The sequence below is a fragment of the Leptodactylus fuscus genome, chromosome 6, assembly GCF_031893055.1.
Source record: "Leptodactylus fuscus isolate aLepFus1 chromosome 6, aLepFus1.hap2, whole genome shotgun sequence".
NCBI lineage: Eukaryota > Metazoa > Chordata > Amphibia > Anura > Leptodactylidae > Leptodactylus > Leptodactylus fuscus.
In genome coordinates, this window is record NC_134270.1 from 139973572 (window position 1) to 139991812 (window position 18241).

An 18241-nucleotide genomic window follows, 5' to 3' on the forward strand; every position below is an offset into this window, starting at 1 on the left:
AGTGATGTCTCTAAATCTATGTTGGCTACAGACATGATCTTGGTGTTAGAGTTAAAACTGTTTAAGTGACCAGAACCGTAGGGGGTTAAACAGTCCAAAAGCCATTTTCTCCCTTCTTGTTTTCCAGATTGCAGGAGTAGACTATGTATACTTTATCCAGAAAAACTCCCTAAACAGACGAGACCGCACTCTGCACATTGAAGCGTACAACGAGAGCTTTGCCAGCCGTATTGTAATCCATGAGTATTGCTGTTACACTGTAAGTACTGAATATGCCTCCATTACAGTGGTTATCACCTGGTTAACAGGATGTGTTTTATCGGAGATGTTCTTAGTGTTCCTGAGAATGAATAATTAACTTAATACAACTAAAAGCAAAAGTATAAATAAATGTATTGTAGGGTGCACATACATTATGTAAATGAGTCCATTCAACTTCCTATCCAGCAGCTCGTATCATGCCCACGGATGATCCCGTAAATCTGTTCGGTATACAGTGTGAAACTTCAAGGTCTTGCTTTGCTTATCCACTATCATGACATATCATCTTGTTTTTGTTTTGTTTTTTTTTGTTTTTTATTGTTTTGTTTTGTTTTTCCTTCCATTCAGATTATTTCAATAATTTTGGAGGGTTTTTTTGCGGTCACACAGGGTTATATTTTTGATTCACTTTTTTTGTGTGTGTTTTTGTTTTTTCTTAACATATCCAAGAAAAAAAAAACTTTCTTTTTTTTTTCATTTAATTATTTTTTTAAAAAGCACAAAGTGCTACCAAAATACTTTTCAAAATAGAATTTAGAAAAGTAATTTTCATGTAAGTAACAAATAGTTGTTCCCTGGGGCTGAGGGTATAACCTGTAATGTGGTCATGGTATTGACTTAAAAAAAAAAAAAAAAAAATCCATTTTTTTTTTTATTTTTTGGCTTTAAAACATTGTTGCACTTACTTCAGAACTGATCTGGCACCTAGCAAATCTAATGACTGCCAGACTGGGGAAAGCTGCATCCTGGTGTCTCCCATAGCAGTACACTCAGTGCTGAGCTAGTACTCTGTATAGAGAAGAACGGGGACCTACCAGCTGTATAATCTCCGGCAGCTGCAAACTCTGTAAGGACATACAGATACACCCTAGCAGAGTTGAGCAGCCTGCCGCCAGGATATATACAGTCAATGAACTGTCTGATCACCCTGTACACAGTGATTGACAGCTCCTCTTATATAAGTATGTGTACATAAACTGCTGTCAATCACTGTATGTGTGTGTGGGGGGGGGGGGATGGGGTAATCCGGACTCTCACTGTCTCTCCTAGGAGTCCTGTCATGATTTTTTTTTTTTTTTTACCTATATATCACAAGTCTTGGCTTCTCTCAGTCCGTCATTCCCGCATCTCCGATATGGTTTCAGAAATCACCTGGAAGGTTGACTTTAAGCTTAAATGCCTTCATTTTGTCCAGACACTTCTTTGTCTTTTTTCTTTATTACAATGCGTTGATATGCTGTGCTGCTAGATATAAACCAACCACCTTGCGTCCTCAGGTACACCCTGACAATGATGACTGGACCTGCTTCGAGCAGTCTGCTAGCCTGGACATCAAATCATTCTTTGGCTTTGAGAGCACAGTAGAGAAGATTGCCATGAAACAGTATACCAGCAATATCAAAAAGGCAAGTGGCCGCCAGTCATGTCACTTACTGTACTACAGTATAGAACAAGTGCAGCTAAACTAGACCGGCTTTTCTCCTCTTCAGGGTAAAGAAATCATAGAGTATTACTTGAAGCAAATGGAGGAGGAGGGCATTACACATCTGCCTCGATGGACTCCTGCCCCCAAGCTGCAAGAGTGCCAGATGTCTACCTCAACGCACGCTGTGTCCCCTGCACAAAACATACCTACCATAACTTGTAACGATGGACACAGTGTCCGAGATGGTCCTCCTACGTCATCCAGCCCACCAGAGGCACTCAGCAGTACTCCAGATGGTACGTGTTACAGACCTCAAATAGTCAGTCCAACTTTGCCTTCCTATTTATGCTGTAGCTCATACAGTACAGTACTTGAAGCTATAGAGACTTAACACTCCTTAAAGGAGTTGTGCAGGACTCCAAAAACATGGTTGCTCTCTTCTTCTGAGGAAGTGACATCATATCCATTGGTCACATCACCAAGCTGCAGCTCGGACCCATTCATTTTAATGGGATGGAGATGTGGCAATGCCGTGTGATCAACTCCCTAAGGAGACAAAAACAGCCATGTTTTCCATTACTGCACAACCCCTGTAATAGACTACAAACCAATCCTCAGCAATCTGATTGTACAATTGTTGCCATCTGTAGGTCTCGTACTTTTTGTTAACCTACCACATGTAAGTTAGTAGATTGGTAGAGCGCTATGCTTTATGTATACACTGGGGAAAGCTCTCATTTTATACTGTATATTAAATGTATTTATAGAGCTTTATGCACCCCGTGGAAGCTAAAAAAGTGGTTTTGGGCTATGTTGGGCTGTTATATTGGCACATCTGTTTTTTTGGGGGGGGTTTTTTACTTTGAAAAAAATGTCCTAATGGTTTAGATACATAGATGAAAGAAAATGGGATCAGACTACACGGGTTTGTTTGTAGTCTGTTACCATGGAGACAAAAAAAAGGGGTTGCATATTTTGATTCAGACATGGTTTGTTGCGCTCTACAATAATTCTTTACAGTCAGTTTGAGGGTCTCCATTGAGTACTCTATCTGAGACTAGGCAACTATCTGACATGTTCAGTACCGCCTCATCTCCTTAGTCTGTTGTCTTATCCTATCTAGATAAATTGGATGCCGATTACATCAAGCGCTATCTGGGAGACCTCACGCCATTACAGGAGAGCTGCCTCATCCGCCTGCGACAGTGGCTGCAAGAAACTCACAAGGGCAAAGTAGGTTCTTTCTTTTCACTGCTAAGATTATTAGAACGAGGAAACGTTCTGGCTGTATGCTCTTATGTTTTTGGGATATGACTTTCTAATCTAATCTACATTTTTGTACTGTTTATGTAGATTCCCAAAGATGAGCACATCCTGAGGTTCCTGCGCGCACGAGACTTCAACATTGATAAATCCAGAGAAATCCTGTGCCAGTCTCTCACCTGGCGAAAGCAACATCAAGTAGACTACCTGCTGAATACCTGGAACCCGCCACAGGTTCTGCACGATTACTATGCTGGAGGCTGGCACCACCATGACAAAGGTTTGTACCTTACAGGGTGATTTTATGGATAGGAAACATAGTGTATGTAAGATATTGGAGAGTGCATTTAAAGAGGATGTATGAGATTAGAAAAACATGGCTGCCTTCTTCCTGAAACCTCACTCCTCAGTTGCTGAGATAGCGTTACTTTTGTCAATATACAAATGAGTTCTTTGGAGCCTCAAGTGTGTTGCCTTGCTTCAAAGATGAAAGAGGCAATGCAGGATAGCTGCTGTGTGTCTATTTTCTGTCCAAACCTATATGCGGCCTAAGTAAGGGGACGTTTTAATTGAGTGGCGGTCACTCATGATCTCTGCGCCATTCGTTGACTCTGAGTATCTTTTTGGTTTGTGGTTTGTCTACTGGTATCTTCTCCCTTTCCAGAGGTATCGGTGCCATTAGTTATGGCTACCTTTTTCATTGTACTATTAGGGGGGCTGCCCTTACAGCTCAGTGTCATTGCTGGATGGTGGGGATCGCCCCCTGACAGAACACTTGCTTAGTCTTATATAGTGACGTGGCAGTACCTCAGTGCCCAGAGATGATGTGGAGCTGTAAGGCCATTTCCCCTGATAGTGCAGTGATAATGGTAGCCATAACTAGTGGCATAGATATCTCTGGAATGGGGGAAGATACCAATAGACCAGGGGTGCTCACACTTTCTCAGCATGTGAGCTACTTCTTTAAATGGCCAAGCCCTAAGATTGAGTACCCACTTCTTGTGGGCAGGGCCGGGGCGGTCCTGGGGGCGGGGCGGGCATGTGGGCGGAATGGGGCGTGTCTGTGGGCGGGGCCAGGCCGGGCGGATCGTGAGAGGTGGCCGCCGAGGCATCCCCCATGTCTGCTTCTTTACATCACAGGCTGAGAGTGATAACTCTCAGCCTGCGCGGTGAAGAAGCAGACAGCAGGGATGCCTGGCTGCATCCCGCGATCGACCCATACGTCCATTGCGATCGACTGGTAGATCGCGATCGACGTATTGGGCACCCCTGCAATAGACAATCCACAGACCAGACAGATAACCACAGACAATGAATGAAGCAGAGATCCCATGAGTGACCACCAATCAATTCAAATACCCCATTACTTGGTCCTCACAAAGGTGTGGGATAGCAACTAGACACATATCAGCTATCCTGTATTCTAATGGCACCAATATCTTAGGAACGGGGGAAGATACTGGCAACGTTGAATTCAGCGGATTGTCACCATTGTAATCATATGCAACATGCCCTATCCTAGAGGACATGAAAGGTCCTCTTTATAATTGTACATGACTGCAAACAGCAGGAACAGGGGTCTTGGGATCCCTATTCTAATGATCATTGGGGGTCTCAGTCTTGAGCTATTTATTATCTATCATGTTTCTTTTAAGCAATATTTAAGTGCAAACACGTTTAAGCTATGGAGTCCAGCTGAATAATGGTTTGAGTGTCAAGAATCAGATACGTTTTTTGCTTATTTTAGGTCTTGATCAACTTTTCATATTTTGGGTTGTGGATCTTCTGTGTGCGTCAAGACCAAGCCCCACTAACTCCAGAAAAGGCAAAAGTGCTTCTTACTCATTGATCTGTGTCTTGTGTCTTACAGATGGTCGTCCATTGTACGTTCTAAGGCTTGGACAGATGGACACAAAGGGATTGGTCAGAGCCCTTGGTGAGGAGTCCTTACTCAGACATGTAAGTAGACTTTACTATATCAAGCAGTTCTTCACACAGAGGCCAACAACGCACCTGATCTAACTCTCTATGTTGAGATAGTCTGGGGAATTTACAATAATAGGCACAGCAGGTTTTTAGTGCCAAAGTGGCAATTTTGGCACAAAGAACCTCACAAGATGCACAAAATCAATAAGAGTTCTGACCCTATTAATAAATTGGGCACGTCCTGTGCAAGCAGGGTAATGGATTAAGACTGATATAGGAAATACCAGTGTTAATATTTTTCCTCCAGGTTCTTACTGAGCTGATGTTCATCAATTCCATGCTCTCTTACAATCCGTATGCTTGGTGCATAGTGGTAAAATCTGTAAGAACCAGGTATAGTTTGCAAATTTCAGACCTGTAGCTTTAGGGCCTGCTGGGAGTTGAAGTTTTCCAATACTGGGAATGCCACAGTTTGGAGACTGTGGTTGTTAAGGTTAGTGAAAGGTAAGAAGTCCTTGTGTATTTAAGTAGTACTTTCTCGAGTGCCACTTACATACGCATATGCTGTGAGTAGTATCACTTCTTGACCTTTATGCTTATATTCACAATGCTGGCCATCAAAAAAAGCAATGGAGATGTGATGTGAAGAACTAACACCAGTGCGTGTATAAGAGTCCAAAGTAAGCCGATAGATTTAGAAGAGCACTTTTTCAACCGATATCACTTGGATGACTTCCGAGTGCCATCTGCCCCCCATTCAGTTCTATTGGTGTTCCGACCTGCTATATAATCATTGGGATGCAGCATTGGACCCCCCCCCCCCCCTTTCAAGAGAGATTTGGCCTAACACTGCGCATAAGGCCTCAGTGTTAGTTATGTATTTTAATTTATTTATTTTTGTTAAATTACTGTTTACAACACTTAATGTTACTGTATTTGGAATCAGGTGTTATCTATTAATGAGGAAGGACTGAGGCGATGTGAAGAGAACACCAATATTTTTGGGAGACCCATCAGGTAAGTTATGTCATTGCTTGGAGAACTGGGCTAGGGATACATGGCTGCGCTGCAACATCATTCACTACCTTTAGCGCAGACAGCCGAACACTGTGTCCTGTTGCTGTGTAGCATGTCATGGCCAAAGCTGCCATGTAGTCATAGTCTTATTTAGGCCTTGGTTTTTGGTGGCAAAGAAACGTTGTATATTATAAATATAAAGGGTTTTCCTACTCTTATATCCCCATTTCACAAGACAGTGGTACGTGTGTGATCACTAGGGGTCTAACTTCTGGAACCCCCAGTGATCATGAGAACAGGATCCTGCATTTTCAGCTAAGTGCTATATGTTAATTTGTGGCCATCGTTTCATTCACTTCTGTGGATCTATGATCTCTAGCATGCCATGGAAGTGAATAGTATATGCAATGGGTGTAAGATGGTCCTTGATATGGATATTAAAGGATAAGGAGAGTCTTCCTCCAGTCTGTATCATCGAGGCTGACGATTGAGGAGGGTAGGTTGCTAGTGGGTCTTTTCTCTAGTTCTCATGCTTTACTGTGCAATTTATCTGGACAGTGAAAATGGCTTACTGCACCCCGAATTCGGTTTTATAAGGCTGTATGGTCACTAGTTTTAAGGCTAAATTCACATCTGTGCTGTATTAGTCTGTTCATCACAAAAGTGGAAGAATACAAATGTTTAAGACAGATCCCAAGGGGGGCCCCGTTGACAATTATGGGGTCTTTTAGGTATCCATTATGTCCTACATATTTTTTCTGTAGCATTAGCAAATGAGAATTGCCTATTGTAGATGGATGGATGGATGGATGTGTCAGTATTAGAGATGAGCGAGTACTATTCGAAGACTGTTTCGAATAGCAGGTTCCCATAGGAATGATAGGGACGAAGCTGGCACGGGGCCGGCGTCAGGCCGCTTAACCCCCTGCGCGCCAACCGCTCCCATTCATTCCTATGGGAGCATGCTATTCGTAACTGCTGTTTCGAATAGTACTCGCTCATCTCTAGTCAGTATCTATTATACACACAGTTGCAGTAAGTAACCACTTGGTGGCTATATTGTGCACATACGATATAATGTATTAATAACAGGACTGCTAGCTTACAAAAATGACTTGCCTGCCGTTTAGCTCTGCAGCATAATAAAATTAGAAGCCAGGCTTTATTTTTGCATTCAAGTTAAAAAAAAAAAAAAAAAAAAAAAACATGCTAAAAATAAAAATTAAACAAAATAGCAACCACATTCTAGGCGTTCTTGCCACAGTCTTACAAGAGGCTGAAATAATTTATGTGCTGTGACATAAATTTATATAATTTCTCTTGTAGCTCCTGGACATGCTTGGTGGATTTGGAGGGGTTAAATATGAGGCATCTATGGAGGCCGGGTGTCAAAGCCTTACTGCGGATCATTGAAGTTGTGGAAGCCAATTACCCAGAGACCCTGGGGCGATTGTTGATCTTGCGGGCTCCTAGGGTCTTCCCAGTCCTGTGGACACTGGTAAATTCTTCTTAAAGCACATAGTATTATTTTATTTTTATTTTTTTTTTGTATATTTTTTTCATGTTTGTCTTCTCGTGTTATAGGTTAGTCCCTTCATAGATGAGAATACCAGAAAAAAATTCCTTATTTATGCTGGCAATGACTACCAGGGTCCTGGCGGATTAATTGATTATATTGACAAAGAAATAATTCCTGATTTCCTCGGTGGAGAGTGTCTGGTAAGAAAGGGACCATATTCAGACTTGTACATATGACATGGTGCCTTTGCCTAGATGGACGTTCTAATGCGTGACAATTGACTTGCAGTGTGAAGTCTCAGAAGGCGGACTGGTTCCCAAAGCCCTGTATAGGACTCCAGAAGAACTGGAAAGTGAAGACATCCGATTGTGGACAGAGACCATTTACCAGTCAGCCAGCGTCTTTAAGGGTGCACCACATGAGGTAGGATAGATGATATACACGTTGGACAATGTTGAAAAGTTATTACTATATTAGCAATTGCCATAGTTGTCAATAAAGACTTGTAAAATAAGGCTTTATGTTCTTTGTCTTCTCCTATTTAGATAGTAATCCAGATAGTAGACGCCTCTTCTGTCATCACCTGGGACTTTGACGTGTGTAAAGGAGACATTATTTTTAACATTTACCACTCAAAGAGGGCCCCACAGGTACCCAAGCGAGACACCCTTGGAGCTCATGGCATTACATCTCCCGTGTGTAACAACGTTCAGCTGATCGATAAGGCTTGGCAACTGGGTCGAGATTACAGCATGGTAGAGTCTCCGCTGACCTGCAAGGAGGGAGAGAGCGTGCAGGTACCTGAAACATTCCTTTAGTCTTTTGCCTAAACTTGCTTGTGCCCGGGTTCCTAAAACTTTCTACTTTACAGGGCTCTCATGTGACCCGCTGGCCGGGTTTCTACATCCTGCAATGGAAGTTTCATAGCATGCCAGCCTGTGCCACCAGCAGCCTCCCACGTGTGGATGATGTTCTTGCCTCCTTACAAGTGTCCTCACACAAGTGCAAAGTCATGTACTATACAGAGATCATTGGCTCTGAGGATTTCAGGTATAACACATTAATATGGTAATGTGTAAGCTATGACAATGTTGTGGCCTACTTATAGGATTGGTCATAAAGCAGTGATCTGACCTCTACAGATCTGGAGCAGGTCATGTAGCTTCCATCCTAATTTCCATTCTTTTCATTGGGGTGAAGCCACTTGCTTTCCCTTACTCAAGTTGACTTTTGTAACAAAATGAAGTAACACTGTTTTGTGTTTAGTCTGTAAAAACTTGTTTCTCAATGGTACTAGACTACAAACAAAGCCTGTGTAGTCTGGACCTGAAGTTGTATTGCTTCTCTCTCTCTCTCTATCAACATTTATGTTTGTTAGGGGGTCAATGGAACGGAGTATGACTGCCGGGTCAGACTAGTCCAGCAGGATCAGACTACTCTTTTATAGTCTGGTAGCATGGAAACACATAGGTCTGCATAGGAGCTGTAGACACACATGGGCAAACGCAATAGATTTTTAATTAAAAATATTTAGTGTTGGTTCTTGGGTTGTCCAGGACCTGAAGGTAATTGATACTGATGACATATCCACAGGAATTGGTCATAAGTATCAGTTCAGTAGGGGTCTGACTCCGACCACCATCTCAATCAGGTTTTTCAGCCACTGGAAGCCATATACTAGATATACAGCTGGAATCAGCTTTGTACACTGTAGCAGTGGCACCTGGAGCTACAACTCCACTCCCATTCACATGAATAGGGGTAGGGCTTCTGACCATATACCTAGTATATGGTTTCCAGGGGCTGAAACAGCTGATCGATAAGTGGTCTGGGTGTTGGTTTTGGTGTTGGGTGTATTTCATGAGTGTCAATTAACTTCAGGTCTTAGACAACCCGTTTAAAGTTGGAAAAACTCTTTAGAAGCAACTAATTCATATATATTGCAGCATAACTTCTCATTATTCGTTAACTTTTTTTTCTTCTTCCCCTTTCTCTCCCCAGGGGCTCAATGACCAGCCTGGAATCGAGCCATAGTGGTTTCTCACAACTCAGTGCTGCCACCACCTCCTCTAGCCAGTCTCACTCAAGTTCCATGGTGTCCAGGTAGCCGGCTCTTCAACCTTTATCTGCACCAGTAATCCCGATAGAGCAGATTCACCACCGCCTTCCTTTCACTGACAGACTCTACCCCCTCCCATATCTGATGCAGTCTATCTACCATTTGCCATTACTCCTTTTCACCTCTGGGCTTCATGGTGCTGCCCTGTGCTTTACACTCCGAGGGTGTTCTCCATTTTGTGGATAATACATCACTTTGATAAATGTAATCTTTTTGGTGGAACTTTTTGTTCTTTGAGCCATTTATTAGTTTGTATCTACAAGTGCGGTGTATCAGGTATAGCATTGCATAATGTATCTGTGTTGTAAGTATTTACACCCCTATAATAGCCTAAGCTGTAATTTTCCTTCACATTTTTATAACCTGCCAGTAGCGTATTAGGTTGCTGTGATATGTGGTACCTTAATATGGTTACAGTCTTTGCTGGGGAAGGCCTAATAACCTTTCTTTATGTTCTCTTTCCATGTGCATCACTTGTGCATCCCATTTTCACCGCTCCACAGCCCGTCCTGTGTTTCCATCCATGGTCATTTGGGCTCTTGCATCTCCATTTTTAAGCGTTAATTTTCCACCTCCATTTTATCCCCCACTGTTAAGAACCTGTATAACTTTTTTTCATTTTTTTTTCTTTGTTTCCCCTCTCCCTTACCTATTTTTTTTCTCCCTTTCCTTCCATTTTGGTTGTTACAGAGAGCCCCTCCCTTTGTCTGACTCCGTGCTCCCCTCTCTCACTCATCCCCAAGACCTGAAGTCCAATCCGGATGGGCTCCTGCGCCTCTCCCCTTCATTCTGGGGACAACACTTTTCCACTCTCTACACCCTCAGACCCCCAGTCTTCCTGCGTTGGCCCCCCTCTTGGCGCCTCCCATTCATCCGGGAGGCTGTGGGAACTGCTGCCATCGAAACAGAGGCCACCGACTCTACCTGAGGGCATGAATGACATTTTAGGGATTTGCAGAGAGTTGGCGTTCTGGCTTTTCAACTCCATACCTGGTTAATGCAAGGCAAAAGCAGTCTTGGAAATCTTTTCTATTGCACTCTTGTGGAGGAGTTGGCATGTACTGCTCACACAACTGCTTCACCATATCCTCTGATACTTACTACAGAGCTGTGATATTCTTACGCAATAGGCACACCATATCATTTCCACCGGCTGGAAAGTTTGGAGCAGCAAAGTGAAATTCTTCATGAAATGTTATCCTTGGAAAGTGGCTATTTAGGTGGCTGTTGCAAAGGACCCGATGGTTGCCACGTGTTATGGTGGGGTTGGTAAATTCTAACTTGCCACTATCGGTTCTTACACAGTCGTTTCCAAGCACTTTCACAGCTCGTAGGGTTGGCTTACTTCACTAGCAGTGAGATGTTAATGGATTTACTTCACCAGTTATTTCTAGTTAGACAAGACAATAGCATCGCTGCACCCTGGGATAGTAGAGAATGTATATGATCTCTCATAGGGCGTCAGTGTAGGAAGCCATTTTTAGGCCTTGCATGAACTAATAGATGATCATAGCGCTCGTCTTTTGGCTGACTGCATGGGTCAAGATGTACCGACCTGGGGTATTGACGTCCGGTCCATCGGATCTACAGGTGGACCATGGGGCGACATCACATGCTTGCAAAGCAAGATCTTAGTGATTGGGACAATATTTACCTTACATTCCCACAATGTTTCACTCCACATAATGTGACTATATTTGTTTTAACTATTTGGTCACATATGACAGTGGTTGGTTAAATCAGATCTCACGTTAGATCAACAAATGTACTTTCAGTATTTCGGGGGCTCAACATAACCTAAAGATTGTCTCCAGTCTTTAAGAATCTCCAGTTCCAGGGTCTGGCCAGTGTCTGGATGTTAAAATCTTCAGACTCCTACACATAAGTCATGATTGGTCTGTTTTCCTAAAGAGATTTTCCCACTACTAACACTTATCCTCTAACCCGATTGTTAGGGGACTGACCCCCAGCATTCATGAGCAATGGGGTGCTGCTAGTGGGAAAACCACGATCACCAGTAAATATTTGGGGCTATGGGTCCTTGGATCTTACCTTTTTTTACATTGGGTCCTTTCCCCATCCAAATGTTCTTCCAGGTCCAATTGCTCCATTACTGGTGTTTTATATTCCTTACAGAGGACCTAACCTGTCTGCTACATTCTCATAAAATAACAATACTGGGTCACCTTTTCTTAGAACTCTGTTATTCCTTGTGGCAGTATATTAATAAACCAAGGACAGGGTTCTTACCTGATCCACAATTTGTTCAAGTGTTTCCAGGAGGAATTAGAGAGGAACAGCACAGTACTGAAAATGGTTCTTCTCTATTGTTATTTTTATGGGGAGAGCAAGTCCTTGCTAAAACGGACTGATTGAGTCTCTTTAAAAACGCATCTAAAAGGGACGGTCTGGCCAAGAGAAGAATTTTCCAAATTTCTTGTCTTGACATCCCTTTACCGGCCTAATTAAAAAGTAGAATTTTAACTTCAGTGTCTTTAGTTGACAATCTAGGGAGTTGCAATTGTAGGTAGTCCTAAAAATATATACACAGAGAGAAAGATATATATATATGTATGATTTATATTAGTATTCTGCCCCCTTACCAAAGACCTCTACCCTCCGCATGTACTGAGCTATAGTCGGTAATCTCTTACCTACCACGTTACTATTAGAGCCATCTCTGGATCCGACCCCTCCACATCTTATGTACTAGTTTTTAGATTGTTACTACTCGAGTTAGGCTGATGGCTATTGACACTCGGGCCTTGAGAAAATGGTGTAAGTTTGCACAATAGATAGTCTTTATGCCAGTTGGGTGTCAGTCCTGAAAGGATTGATCCTGTAGAGGTTTTTTTTCCTAGGGACTGGTCTTGTCTTGCAATTGTTATTGTGTGTATGTGTGGTGTATCGGATGGGTTAAGATAATGCACAACAATTCCACATTTTGTACCATGGATGTTCACCACCCTTGGTGTGAATGTAATTCTGCGTGGAAACCCTTCGCTTGCCTTTCGTTCCCTCTTTGCATTGTGAGGCTATCCCTAATATCCTGGAAATAAGGGCTTATTTCCCAGATGACAGGGCTGTGCCTTGTTCACTGGATACTGTGTAGACCCCCTCCCTTAACCCGTTGCACCCTTTATTCATTCCACCAGGTGTTAAGTATTGGGAGACCCTCACAGAGGCTAGGATTGGAGCTTAGCCATTTTCGGGCATGTGTGGGCTTGGAAAGCTACGGCTTTCTATGAAATGTTGTGCTTTTACGATTTGCGTTTTTTCTCTTTTTCATTGGCGGTTTTTCATGTCTTATGCATATCATTTGTAAGTATTCTTTTCTCCGAGAAGGGTGTGACTGTGCGTGTGTGGCCATAGTACATTGTAATGACACGACATGACCTCAAGCTCTGTTCTGACTATTTAACATACAGGTAGCTTTTCAAAGCATTTTTTAATTGTTAACTATAATAAACATTGAAGCTGTATAATAACTGGTTTTGATTTATTTATTTATTTATTTATTTTTTTTCACGCTCTGATACATTTCGAGCCACCTCATATATATTGACTCGAAATATTGATTCTGGTTATATAGCATGCCTCCAGTGATCCACCTAAAACTTGTTAGGAGATGCATTTCACGGTGTACGTTCACATTTGTAAGCTATATTGAAGGGGAAAAATGAGCTACATTATTTATTGGCCTCGTAAAACCCATTCTGTTTCATAAAGGGAAGAGAAAGAGGAGACTTAAATTAGACTTTTTTTTTTTTTTTTCTTCAGGCTGAATTAAACTAGAGAAGCAGAGCGAGGTCTACAATAAATATTACCCAGTGTCCCAGATGAGACTTGTTAACCTAGTCCTGTGATCACAGCAGCATCAGCACTGATATAAGCTGGCAGTTTTTCTTTAAGGTAGGGCTCAGAGTATAGTTGGTGCCGTATAAAATATATATATATATATATATATATATATATATATATATATATATATATATATATATATATATATACATATATATATATATACATATATATATATATATTATACTCGCTGTCCATTTTTTTCAAACAGACAGAAAAGTCCTGCATGTAGGATTTTTTTTGTCCGCATGAAAAAACAGACGTAGTTGTAAACTGACACTAAAGGACACAAAATAAAATCCAATTGGAATGTCCGTTGCTAAAATCTTGTACGGACAATGGCCACGGACACCCCGTAAGGTACTATATATAAAGATCTAAGCTCAAGCCTAGGTGTAAGGTAATGCAGTGCTTGCATTATTAATGTGACCTGTCACTGACAGGCTTATTGCCACCAGGACAGCAGTTTGATGCTCCGAAGATGGAATCTCACATTCAGTTTCGGGTTCAGTTTTTTGGCAGAAAAGAGAAATATTAGGCAGAATTAATATTATTGCAGTGGCTGGGACGTGACTTGCAGCCATAATACCTGATCACTCTGTGCTCGCTACTGGCATTGGCTCCAAATACAACCTGTGTAATTCCGACATCTTCACAGTGGGTTAGCCGATGGAGGAAAAACAACGGCAGCCCGGAGTGTCTTCTGAGTCTGCAACGCATCAATTTCCTACTAAGGGTTTGCCAAAGATTTTAAGCATTGCAAACCAGCTCAGCCATATGGGTAATACTGAAGTTTTTTTTCTTTTTTTGCTTCTGATTCTAGTGTGTCAGAATAATTTTCTCTTTCTGCCTCCCATTGATCTTGCATCAGCAACATTGCTGAAGCCACAGCTGGAGGCTGCTTGAATTAGATCAGCAAGCAGACCCCTGCTTTCCAGTGTAGACACCACAGCAAAGACATGACAACTGCTGAGCGTTAAGCTGGCCACAAACATTAGGATCAGTTCACAGAGAGATTTAGGTGCGGATTCTGCTCCCGAATCCACCCCAGATTCCCATTGTTTTCAATGGGTGGCAGAGTGCGCAGCATAATGCTGACGAAAGAAGTACCTTGCATGATCTTGCTTGAAGATTCCTAGCTGTTTAGATCCATTCATCTTGGTCAGATCAGCAGCGGCAGGCTATCAATATTCCAATGTGCTGCGTTGTAAATCCAAATGATAATCAATAAAACTTAACATTTAGTAGATATAGTAAAATACAACCAAATAGGACACTTTCCTGGAAATCCCAAAGGATCCATCTTCTACTATTCCAAGACACAGGAAAATATAGGGGCATGGCGGCCCAGCACATATAGTGTAATATAAACAAGGTCTTACTGTATATGTACACACTGCAATGGACGCGAATGGGTGAAAGGCCAGGGAACAGTAACAATAGGGGGGTGCCCCTGTCCATAGATGAACCTAATAAGACTAAACATTGACCCTAAAGCCTAACTCGGGGGCAATGCCCTAACCAGCATATGACTTTGACTGGAACCTGACCCTACAATATTGAGGCCCTAAAAAGCCCCTCCCTAAACGTGAAAAATAATGCAAAAGTGTAAACAATCTATCCCGGCATCCATGTTTCATCCCAATACACATTAGGACTCATCAAGGGATATAACAACATATACCGCAGCCTGTCAGGCAGAAAATGGTATTCACGAAGAAATGTGCATCCAAGATAGCCTAAAGCAATATGCTACACAGGGATATACAAACTCCACTCGCAGCAGCCACATCACTACAGCATTGCTAACGAATAATAATGTTCAGTGTGAGGATAGAATGAGGCTTCACACTATGAACTAGGGCTACAGGTCATGTCACAAGATCCCCCAGATGCATCCTGAAGTGCGGAGTCCCCATGTGCTGGCATCCCTATTGCAGCTAGGCCATGGCCGAATAGGGAGGTAAAACATGAAGAGGAACTCCTGCCGTGTGAACGTACCATTGGGGTAGTGTTACCTCACTTTAAGAAGGACTAGCCAACTATCTGATGTGGCTTCATCTATTTCCCTTGACAGAAGACATTGTGGTGATAGATTGGGCTGGTTGAGTTCAACATGCCTGATCCTTTTGTTGACAGGAGGAGTGAAGTGACAAGCAGATGCATCCTGGCTTACTTGAGTCTTCCAAGCAGAATACATGTATGCTCAGCTGCCAGCAGTCATTGGGTCAACATCTGCTTGGAGTTTTTGGCTAGCTGTAGAGCTTATTTTTGCTATATTTTCTTTTGAAATTCTTGGGGGAAGGGTATGGGGGAATAACAAAGTAATTCTGGAGACTATGCGCTATTGAGTAGTGCATGAAGGAGTCTATATCCTTTCCCAACACATAGTTTACGGTAAAGAGGATGTCATTATACTGCAGGTAAGATACCATGACGCTTCCCCCAACTCTTTCATATTTAGTTTGAGCTTTTTTCTACAGGTAAGTGCCATAGTAAACCATGTAATGTTAATAATTGTAGCCTAAATTTATTTTATAGTTGGCGCAGTTGAGCCAGTGATAGGAAAGAATGGAAAAGAGCCAGGTCATAGCCTGATATTTAGCATCTAACCCCTCTCCAAGAGCCTCCCTTAAAGGGGCTCTATCATTGGGAAAAGTAATTTTTAACTAATCACCTCTTTGCATAAGCTTTAGAAAGGCTATTCCACACCTACCTTTAGTATGTAGAGTGCCTCAGTGGTTTCTGAATAAGTCCATTTTTTATTCATATGCTAATTAGACCGGTGCACGATGCATCGTGCAACCCTTTGCTATTGTTTCCTATGGGAGTATATGCACTGGCTGTTGCTGATGACTCAGCTTCCTGTTTTCACACACACATTGGAGATAATAGCAGAGATGAGTGCTGCTGGAAACTTCCTGTGCTGGCTGGAAGCTCATTAGCATATGAATAAAAACTGACTTATTCAGAAACCACTGAGGCAATCTACATACTAAAGGTAGATGTGGAATAGCCTTTCTAAAGGCTATGCAAGGATGTGATTAGTTAAAAATGACACTTCCCTGTGATAGAGCCCCTTTAAACACACCACAGTTTTGGGGGGTAACTTGCTGATCAGGGTTTGTCCCACTGCTGGAAACAACACAGATTTCGAGAACCAGGGTGTTTTACAATCCAGTTTTTAATGGAGAGGCTGCTTTTCTCTGTATATAGATTTTCCCAACAATAATGACATTTTGTGAACAAGTGTGTCCCCTCTTCTCATTTTGTTTTTCTCTCAAACTTGCACATTGTCTAGTCAATATCTCAATCACATGGTAAATACCTTAATTTGGCATTATTCATCTTCAATCTTGCACATTTATTACGTGATTCAGTAACTTATCATGTACATAAAGGACTAATGGATAGTATCAGTAGGAACACACATTAACATTACACGTCTCATTGTGTCCATTCAGCCACTATCAACAATGCTTACAAAGAGACGTGGCTGCCATCACACTGAGAGAGAATACATACTGGGAATAAGAAGACAAGCTATCTTGCGATAACACCACAACAGAAAATGACTTATAGGTTGATAGTGTATAACACTGCCAGGGCTCCTAGGAACCTATCGATAAAACATAGTGTATAACACTGCCAGGGCTCCTAGGAACCTATCGATAAAACATAGTGTAGAACACTGTCAGGGCTCCTAGGAACCTATCTATAAAACAGTGTAGAACACTGTCAGGGCTCCTAGGGACCTATCTATAAAACAGTGTAGAACACTGTCAGGGCTCCTAGGAACCTATCTATAAAACATAGTGTAGAACACTGTCAGGGCTCCTAGGAACCTATCTATAAAACATAGTGTAGAACACTGTCAGGGCTCCTAGGAACCTATCTATAAAACATAGTGTAGAACACTGTCAGGGCTCTTAGGAACTGTGCCGTATAGGGCTCACAACTTATGTTCCTTATCAATATGCCTTTAAAGTGTGGGAGGAAACTGGAGTACCCGTAAGAAACCCACAGAAACACGGAGAGAACATACAAACTCCTTGCAGATGTCCTTGGTCAGATTTAGGACAGATTTAGCAAAGCTAAATTGCTAACCACTAAGCCACTGTAGTATCTTCTGCTAGACTATAATTGTGTTAGAGCCTGGGCCTAGTAGCAGATCATCTGGTATACTGCTGGACCAGTCTGACATTGGACAGGGCCCAGAGCGCCATCTAACTGCAGACAACACTTTAGAATATCTGGCTGTGATGTCACTTCCAAGGAGAGCCAGTGAGTCCATCTACATAACCAATTCTGGCCAAGGAATCAATTGATGTGGATCAGTCTACAGCGCTTGAAGAAGTCCCACTACGTCCACTTCAAGTGTGTGGTTTCTTTCATTGGTTTTACACTGCCACTCAAAAAATAGGGAATGCAGCTTGGTCATCCTACACTTGGGCACTAACTGGATTTGGACATGCAAGCCTTAGAAGCCTAGGCCATCGGGGACATCAGGGCACATTTTCATTAGGAGCTAGTGATCTTCCCCACGTAAGTACACAGGTTCTCCACCCCTAGGGCCAAGCAAGATTCTGCAAGTAAGGTTTTGCTTTGAATAGAGGAGACCCCACTTTCATTACAGATACTTTTATCAATGAGTGTCTATACAGTGGGTACATTTAGTAACTTTGGGTCACAGATTTGTTTTAAAGACTTTCTTTTTTCCCCTCAGCATCTGTTGAGGAGAACCGTACTCCCAAGATAGTCAGCCAGTGGGACCAAAGTCAGTGATTTTGGTTAACTTTGTTCTCAAGACTGGCCAAAGATGTAAATTCACTTTTTCCTTCAATACGAA

The 18241-nt window shown here is 42.2% G+C and overlaps 1 protein-coding gene across 3 annotated transcripts in view; it reads left to right on the forward strand.

Annotated features, from left to right (window-relative positions):
* SEC14L1 (SEC14 like lipid binding 1) overlaps positions 1–13019 on the forward strand; it is a 33973-nt gene extending 20954 nt beyond the window's left edge. Inside the window, exons 5-19 of one of the 3 annotated variants that reach the window (XR_012716901.1) lie at positions 128–259; positions 1539–1667; positions 1752–1983; positions 2811–2920; positions 3041–3230; positions 4821–4909; positions 5823–5893; positions 7220–7391; positions 7478–7612; positions 7701–7835; positions 7958–8209; positions 8284–8462; positions 9414–9515; positions 10222–12341; positions 12393–13019. Coding sequence is in view for 2 of the 3 variants with exons in the window: in XM_075277372.1 (XP_075133473.1) it covers positions 128–259; positions 1539–1667; positions 1752–1983; positions 2811–2920; positions 3041–3230; positions 4821–4909; positions 5823–5893; positions 7220–7391; positions 7478–7612; positions 7701–7835; positions 7958–8209; positions 8284–8462; positions 9414–9515; positions 10222–10459 (2166 nt within the window). In the remaining variant the exon portion in view is untranslated. Of the gene's footprint in view, positions 1–127; positions 260–1538; positions 1668–1751; positions 1984–2810; positions 2921–3040; positions 3231–4820; positions 4910–5822; positions 5894–7219; positions 7392–7477; positions 7613–7700; positions 7836–7957; positions 8210–8283; positions 8463–9413; positions 9516–10034 lie in introns of all 3 variants that reach the window. The other 2 variants (XM_075277372.1, XM_075277373.1) reach the window with 2 other exon arrangements.
* Positions 13020–18241: the final 5222 nt, after the last annotated feature.